General features: G+C 37.0%; 1 protein-coding gene across 2 annotated transcripts in view; it reads right to left on the bottom strand.

Moving 5' to 3' along the window:
• The window catches only part of LOC134840190 (uncharacterized), a 72,774-nt gene that overhangs the window by 13,556 nt on the left and 50,772 nt on the right, over window positions 1–8,446 (bottom strand). For both annotated transcript variants that reach the window (XM_063855906.1, XM_063855907.1), the window contains exons 3-4: window positions 5,361–6,886; window positions 676–1,628 (exon numbers count right to left, since the gene is read on the bottom strand). In XM_063855906.1, the coding sequence (XP_063711976.1) occupies window positions 676–1,628; window positions 5,361–6,886 (2,479 nt within the window). The remainder of the gene's footprint in view (window positions 1–675; window positions 1,629–5,360; window positions 6,887–8,446) is intronic.

Here is an 8,446-nt window from a genome sequence, read left to right as displayed (position 1 = left end):
GATAGGATAGCTTAAGTATGTTTTAAACGTGCTCAATCAACTAGTTTTTCTCAGAATTATTCATTTTTCAGATCTGAAATAACAAAGAAAAACTAAATTTCAGAGCTGAAATGAGATCTGAAAAAGATTCTTTCAGATCTGAAACTTTGTTTTTCTTGGTTATTTCAGATCTGAAAAAATCTATTTCAGATCTCATTTCAGATCTGAAATTTAGTTTTTCTTGGTTATTTCAGATCTGAAAAATGAATGATCCTGACACAATTTTGGCTATTTTGAGTCCCCCTTTGTACTATTTTGAGATACTATTTGAGTACTTCGGCGCCAATCTATACAAATTTTGAGGGGGGAGCGCGCGCCAAAAAAAACGTGATTTTTTGGTCGAATTTTTCCTTTTTTGTCCTTTTTTGTCCTTTTTTGTCCTTTTTTGTCCTTTTTTGTCCTTTTTTGTCCTTTTTTGTCCTTTTTTCAAAAATTTGCCTGCGGCGTTGAAAATTTGGACAAAGTAAGGTCTTTATAGTGATTTGAGCTCAAAAAATGCGCATCCCTCCTCGAGAAACTCCTCGCACAGCTTGTTAACAGTTTCATTAATAGTATTTTAAAATTTTATCTCAAGATTAATTCAGTTTGGTTTATTTATCCTAGGTTTGTAATCTTGAGGCTGACGCCCTAACTCACCAATTGTTAAACGTCGAATACCACCTGGCGATATATTCTGTAACAGTTTCCGATCTGTTGCCACCGCAATCGAAAGAATCGTTTCCAAAGAATGAAGTTCTTGCACGTCGCTTAATGTGGCTTCGTCCCAGTCACTGTCAATTCGTCTCTGCAGCCAGTTGTAATCTGCGTCGCTTCGAACTTCTGGACTCAGCCAGTTAGGTTCAATTAAGATGCCTCTTAGAAACTTCGCATAACTAGACTTTATCGCAATCTCAGGTTCGACATAATGAAGCCATTCTTCGTTTGTCTTCAATGATTCCGTCGCTATTATAACGACTTCAGACTGAGCTCTTGTGACTGCTAGATTTACAGCTGCAACAGAGTTTAAATCTTCGACAATTATTAAAACAGACTTAAACTCGACACCTGTGAACGGAAGTTGTTGCAAACCCGAGTTCACATCATCGACTATTTCGATTTTAGTTCTATCGACATCTAATTTTTGAAAACTCCCCTGCCTATTTCTTTTTTCGTTGAGTTCTTTGTTCGTGAATAAAACAACGAGATAACTCGAATTTTTGTTCCGCTTGAGAAAGTCAGCAATGGTATTAGAATCAAATTCGTTCAACCGGTCCAATTGTAAATATTCCATAATGAGTTCTGGTTGGAAGGACTGAAAACATCCAGCAGCCACCGCTTTGTTATCAGAGAAAATAGGAATTTTGGACTCGATAAACCGATGTGAAATAGAACTGATATGTTGTGAGTTTCGCAGCAAGACATGCAATGTTTCTTGTTTAAAACTCGACAGGTGAGAGGAGACTTGAGCCCGACTAATTGATTGGCCAGCTTCAGTTGTTGAAGCCCAGATCAAGTTGGAAAACTTTTGACATTGTGAAACTGATATCATCTCCTCTTTCGAATAAACTTCGTCGATAAAAATTGCAACATCTTTTTTCCTCAGTTTTTTCCTAAAAATAGGAAGAGAAAAATTACGTATAGAAAATCGTAGGCGGGGAAAAAGAAAAATAGCCCAGCTCGATAACAGATATAAATATCAACTATATATAGATTAGATTATTTTTTAGGAGGTTTCAATTTTCCCTAGAGGATTCAATTTTTCTTTAATTTCAGAGAGTTTGAATCACTTTGGTCATCCAATTTACCAATTTTCAGGTTTTAAGATTATAGAATACCTGAATTTTATTGCATTTCATGTTGTATATTCTATTACTTTCAACCTTCATATAATAGTGTGTCGTAATGATTTATTTTGTTATGAAGGTGTGTTTTCACTTTCTTATTCTTATTATTCTAAATATTAGGTTGAAACTCCTAAGATCTTTTTCAAACTTTCTCAGATCTGGTCCAGACCTGGACAAACTTGATCCACTTCTGAGCAGTTCTGCTCGCAATCAAGAAAGGACACCGCAAACTTTTAGACATATAGCAGTTCTGATACAGTGTTGATCTAAATTATCCGTATAAAACGCATAAAACTTGGATTTAAAACGCGTCTTCCCCGAGTTTAGTTGAGTTTAGGTGAAAAATGGGTTACATGACAAAAGATCCCTTAGCTTTTGTCATGTAAAGATCCCAAACGAGAAGATCCCAGCCAATAAGATACCATTCCAAAAGATACCTCGTTCTAAAATCGCCCACGACCTAAGATACCATAATAAAATAACAAAGAACCTGAGAATTGAAAATAAAGCGGTTAATCGATCAAAGCAAAAACAAAGCGTCGGTTAAAATCAAAGAAACGGCAAAATTTTTGCTGCACAATTTTCGAACATTGGCCTTTAAAAAGAAACTCAAACTTCAAAACAGCTTAGACTATAATTGAATTTGAAAAGGATTTCCAATTAATCAAAACCAATTTTGCCAAAAATGGCCTGATTTTCCAGACAACTCAAGTCGGTACAAAATTGAAATTGAGTTTTTGCAAAAATCTAAAGCTTTGAAATCATTTTCATTACGAATCACTTGCCATTCTATTTGATAAAAATATCAATTCTCAATTTTGATCAACTTTTTTTTTGCAAGGCGCAAAACTCAAAGGGCCGTGAGGCCCCTACCCCCAACTTAGCGTCCCGTAAATAAGAGCAATTGCTCTGGGATCAAATTGCTAGAGACAGCATTTTCGAATGTGGCTTCGTCCCAGTCACTGTCAATTCGTCTCTGAGATCGTAATGATTTATCCATATTGCGTTTCGGCGTTCTCCGGGAGGGTGCAAGGAGACGTTTAAAAAAAGTTGATCAAACAAATTTAAATTTAGGAAAAGTTGCGCAAAAACTAAAAAAAAATGTAATAGGTTAAATGGGTAAGTGAACTGATATAAGACAATAAGTTAGAGTCTGTGTATGAACTTGTTATCTGTTGAACTTTTTCATTCAGATCACGGTACTTCTTCCGGGATAAATTGATAGTGCCGCTGGATGCCTTCAAAATGTTGAACTTTTGATTGTAGGAATCCAATTGAATTTTTTCAAAAAACGTATGGGACGGATGGCTGCCTTGAAACAAAACGGTTACACCTAGATGCCACCCTTCAACTGCATTTGTGGTTCGGGCTAGACCACACACAGCTTTTTGATAATGGTTCCAAAGAGACGTCACCGATAAGCGATTTGAGTGCGGTAAGGAATTTGTTATAGGTTGATAAGCGCTTATTGCTAAGCAGAGCGTAGGAGCAAGGTGGATATAACCCGCCAATTTGGATGTGTACAGTGTACAGCTGGTAAAACGGACTGGGGCAAATTTTGAAAGAACCGTCTACAAGCCAGGTTTTGTTGTACAATTTAAGTGCATTGAGGTTCTCAATGTCGCCAAAAATTAATATGCGTTGCGTATCTTGTTTTCCGCTATCAAAAAGACAAAATTGCTTAAAGCGATCGGGTATTTCGAAATGACGGTCATCTGTGGCAATAGTGGGCAGGGATGCTGTTTGTTTACTTCTGTTTAAAGTTCGCGTTAGCGCCAACCGGGAGGGCAAAGACAGTTGGGTTGTTTTTTCGTCCTGCACCAATTGCAAACTAGCTGCAATTATCTGGCTGTTTACTGGATTTAATTGATTCCTAACTGTCTCCTTCATTTGTTGAACTACTTGCCGAGCTTTTGAGCGTCCTGCGTTGAGCTCACGACTGTGCTCGTTGCTCTGTGAGGATATATCGCTCCCAGAAGTGATTAAAGTTTTCGGGCATTTATACGATCTTCATTTGCTGCAGCGCCAGTGTGTCGTTATCTTCGTATCGCGTTTCTTTTGAAGTTCATGGCTATCAAGAATAATCAGAGTTTGGCCTTTTTGTGAGGTTCCCCAAGTAAAAGAACTCAGTTTTGACTTATCAATGAGTTAAAGAGGGAGATAATGAATGCAGAGTGTATACATTTTCAATTTAGTTGTTCTAATTCAATGCCATTCAACACTAAATTAAACACATGTTGGCACTATGTTAATCCCAAAAATAAGTCCAGTTTAAATTTAGTTATCTTAAATTTGCATTGTTTTTCAATAGGTATCATTACTCTAGATTTATTTCTGCTTACACTTTGATCATGATTTTTGATCATAATTCATGGGATCTTTTTAATTGGCATGGGATTTTATGGTATGGGCAATTTTTTTATACAAGGGATCTTTTGGTATGGTATCTTTCGTCATGGGAGCTTTTGGTATGGTATCTTTTGTCCTGATACCGAAAAATCATGGACAAAACTTGCTTAGAAAATTATAGAATCGATATAACTGACAAAATAAAATCAAAATGAGTCTCTTACTCAGCCTAACAAAATTTAACACAATATAATCTCCAAAACAATTGCGCAAAACCTTTAAAAATTGTTGTTAAATAGAAACTGGATGTTTCATTTTTATTTTAAAATGACGTTTTTTGTCTATCAACGAAAATTTAAGTTCTTTTACTCTGTTTTGGAGATTATACCCTTCTTAAACTTTATAAGATTATGTAAAATCCTCAATTTGATAAAATTTGTCAGTAATTGACACTGTAGTTTTGGTCTTTTTTTGAAAATTTTGTGATATTAACATCAAAATGTTTTTTTTTGAGATCTCAGAATTTCCAGATTAGTTTTGCAGTGCAACTCAGTACTACTTTGGCAATGCTTCAGTAAAAGCTCAGCACTGCGTTACACTCTGCATTATAGTCTCTCTTTAAATCTGGACAAAAAAAACAGATGAAAAAGCACTGCAGTGAGGGGACCGAAAATAGATAGAACAGAGTTCTTTCTTAATTAAAAAATTGGTTAGAGACAATTTTTTTTACCCCATTCCGAGCCCAGTATCTTTCAGTGACAAATAATTATTAGTTATCTTTACGCTATAGTCTCTATCAATCAACATATGAAGAATACAACGATTTTTTTCGAAGACGCAGTTTTTTTGATTTAACGCCAAAGTATCGATGATTAAATTTTTCATAATCAGCGATCATCCAGTACCGCAAATTATAACTTTATTTAAAGCTATGAACATTGATGCATCAGGTATGCTTATAATTGAACTAATATACCGTTTGTAAAGAACTTTTGAGACGGTTTTCGAAGAACTGTTTATTTAAAGTTTCTTTGCATTACAAAGTTATGAAAATGAACTATATGCAATTTTAACCGCTGCGTCTAAAAAACTCCAGAGCTTCGCATCGAGCGTTTTTTTTTCATAAGAAAGAAAAATGGGGAAACTCACGAGAGATGTTGTGAAATGAAAGTGTGGTAGTCGCCATGAACAGAAAGTAATGTCATCTTTCGTCTCAATGACTCACTTGAATGATTCTCAATCATCGTGTTCAGGAACTCCACGAAATATGTTTTCATGTTTTGCACAAGATAATAAATTACTTTCACCGCGTCGTTTTTTTCGGCTAAAAATTGACATTTAGTCAGCAGAAGTGAAGTTTTTCCCGTCCCTGGCTCCCCGCAAACTAACAAATGAGTGAGTTTATCATTTGCTAGGATACGGTGTTGCTCTGGACTCAAAACAAAACAGTTGTCCTGTTTTGTATTCCAGTGGCTGATCGTCCTATTGAATTCTCTGTCGGTATCACGACCACGACTGCAAGTCTTATCAGAAGAAAAATGAATGGCATTAAGACTAGACAAGGCAATCAAAGCTGATACGTCACGAAATAGTTGAGTCTGAAAGTCTGATTGTGAGCTGAAAAAATCACAAAGTTTGTGTTCTGAGTTTATACAGGTCAAGTTTTTGTCAATTCTGAGCAGAAAATCAAAGTCTGGCTCCGGTCGAAGCGCAAAAAATAGATTCTGTGACAAGAAAATTGTATCAATGTAGCTCAATAATTTGAAAATTTTGGTTTGATCTTGGAGTAGTTCTTGCTTCTTCAAGTGATCGAGTGCCATTTGGAACTGCTCGACTGTTATATTTGGAAAAACAACCACCACCTGGAAAATTTTTGTAACAAAATCAATCGCTCTATAATTTTCTTCCTTGTCTAAAATGGTAGTCAAGTAATAAAGAATGATCTGAAAATGGGGAATTGTGTTCTGAAGAACTTCGATAATTTTGTTGCTGACTATCGGGTAGTACCAATTTGTGGATTGCTCACTCGTATCTGAGAGTTCTATTTCGATGGCAATAATATTGTCATTGCCAATATAGAGCAAATCTGTTTCAAAGTCACCCGGCTGAACCGAATCTTCATCAAGCAGTGTGGTAAAATGTTTGCAGCTGTATTTTTTCAGCATGAGTCCCTTTGATGATTCTTGTTTTGAAAGATACTCGCGCATGAAAATTGCAACTGCTTCTTGATAGGAATCAAGAGTGTCCGAAGTACCATTCAGTTGACCGTCTTCGACATTCTTGTAAAGAACAGTGTTCCAAGTTGGATTAATATCGGGCACAAAGCAGAGCTTCTTCTCTCGATCTTTGAAAAAGATATCAAAAAGTTTAAACATTTGTTCGCTGTTTTGAAGCGAAAATTCTTCGCCCCCACAGCTACGAAACTCTTCAGTGCGGAGTTTGTACGTGGCAACTTCCTTGTTGCAGCTGTTTATCACAGGCATACATGGGAAAAAAGCGTAACTGCATGAAGCTTCAAAACTTTCAAGCAATGTGGTTAGTTCCTCCTGATTTTTATCACTGACACATTCAACTTTGACGAACAAATCATAATCAAGACTTTTTAGGGCACGCTGGAGTTTTTGATGGATGTGTCGTGTCAATTCCGGTGTTCGGCCCCAGAGAATTAACACAAGCTAAAAGCAAAAAATAGTTAAAGAATACATGTTTCTTTTGATTTATCTGATTTTTAAGGTAAGCTCCAGGATAGTTTGCAAACATGGTCAAAACAAACCATTTGTAGCAAGCACCTACTAAACAAATCTCAAGACCGCTTGTATCAGGGAGAAACCCAGAATGTCACAGCTCCAGTCGTTTTATGATAAAACCATAGCGACCGAGTTTCGGTATTTCAAGAGTGTAGTAAGCCGAGAAGATGTACCCCGACTGGCGCGACCAAAGAAAAATTATTACCAACCGGCGCCACCGAAAAAAAATTAATCACTACCGAAGAATGAACCCCGCGATCGAGCAATTGAAAAAACTTAGTCGCGGCCGGTGTTTATTTCTTTTGCAATAAATTCTAAATACTAATGTCGTGAGGCGACCTTCGGTACCTCGTTACTTACTTGTCCTTTTGCAGTCTTACTGCAGATTGATGTTAATTTCACTAACCAAGGTCATATTGCTAACCTGCTCAAAATACCATGCTGTGCGTGATCACTCTTATGAGTAGTATTGTAATCCGCCGTGTGTCCTTAGGGGGGGTCTTTTCGACGGTAGGGGTCTTTGGGGTCCTACCAAAAGTAGGGTCCAAAAGGACCCATCTTTTTTAGAGACCCCAAAGTACCCTGCCCGAAATAAAAAGACCCCTCTCTTAGGACACCCGACAGACAAAATACTTTGGTGTTTATTTTCGCGCGGTGGTTAAATTTAATCTCTTCCAAATTTTCCCACTGTTCAACTAAATAAGTTTGAGACCTCATTAAAAAACCTGCTTGAGAAGGACAAAGGACGTGACAAATAATAAGAGGGTAAGAAGGTAAGGAGGACTTGATAAATAATAGATAAAGTAATATATGAAAAATAAGAAAAAAAATAAAATAAAAACGGAATGTTGACAGGAGTACGGATAGGAGAGCAGAGGAAGGGTTTACGGCCACATCCGCATGTCGTCTTCGGGATCCGACCAAGGGACTTGAAGAATACTGACTAGGCGCTCCATTTGAAATTTGAAGCGCCACTCAGTACTCTCGAATCCCGCACCCAGAGACTCGCACAGCCAGAAATTTTCCATGCTCCCCACATCAACACACACATATTCAAATATGCCCACCTTTTTCTCAAATGCAACCTCAATGTAATGCAGCTTAAAATTCGCTGCAGTGGTGGCCGGGGTAAACTCTACGGTCACACCAAAGATATTTTTGCCTTCGTGAGTTCCAGGTCCCACATAAGGCAAATCAATGGGTGACTCGTGGAGACCACCAAGGGGAATATCCATCTAAACACATGAAAATAGGTTGAAATCATTAGTTAGAAATAGGAGTGAGTTAGTGGTATCTAAAAGGTTACTTTCATTTCCACTGGCTTGAAATTCAGCAGGTCGGAGAAGTGCTGGAAAAAATAAAAAATGAAATTGGAAAAACGTAGAGTTACTTCAAAAGACTTGGAAATTATTCGTGAAATTTTTATTACTTTGAAAAAAACCTATCCGGAAAACACCAACCATCGAAATTATTTCTTAGCTGCATGTT

The sequence above is a fragment of the Symsagittifera roscoffensis genome, chromosome 2 (genome assembly GCF_963678635.1).
Source record: "Symsagittifera roscoffensis chromosome 2, txSymRosc1.1, whole genome shotgun sequence".
NCBI classification, from domain to species: Eukaryota; Metazoa; Xenacoelomorpha; order Acoela; family Convolutidae; genus Symsagittifera; species Symsagittifera roscoffensis.
The sequence above is the reverse complement of the archived record's forward strand: the minus strand, read 5'-3'. Positions and strand labels throughout refer to the sequence as shown.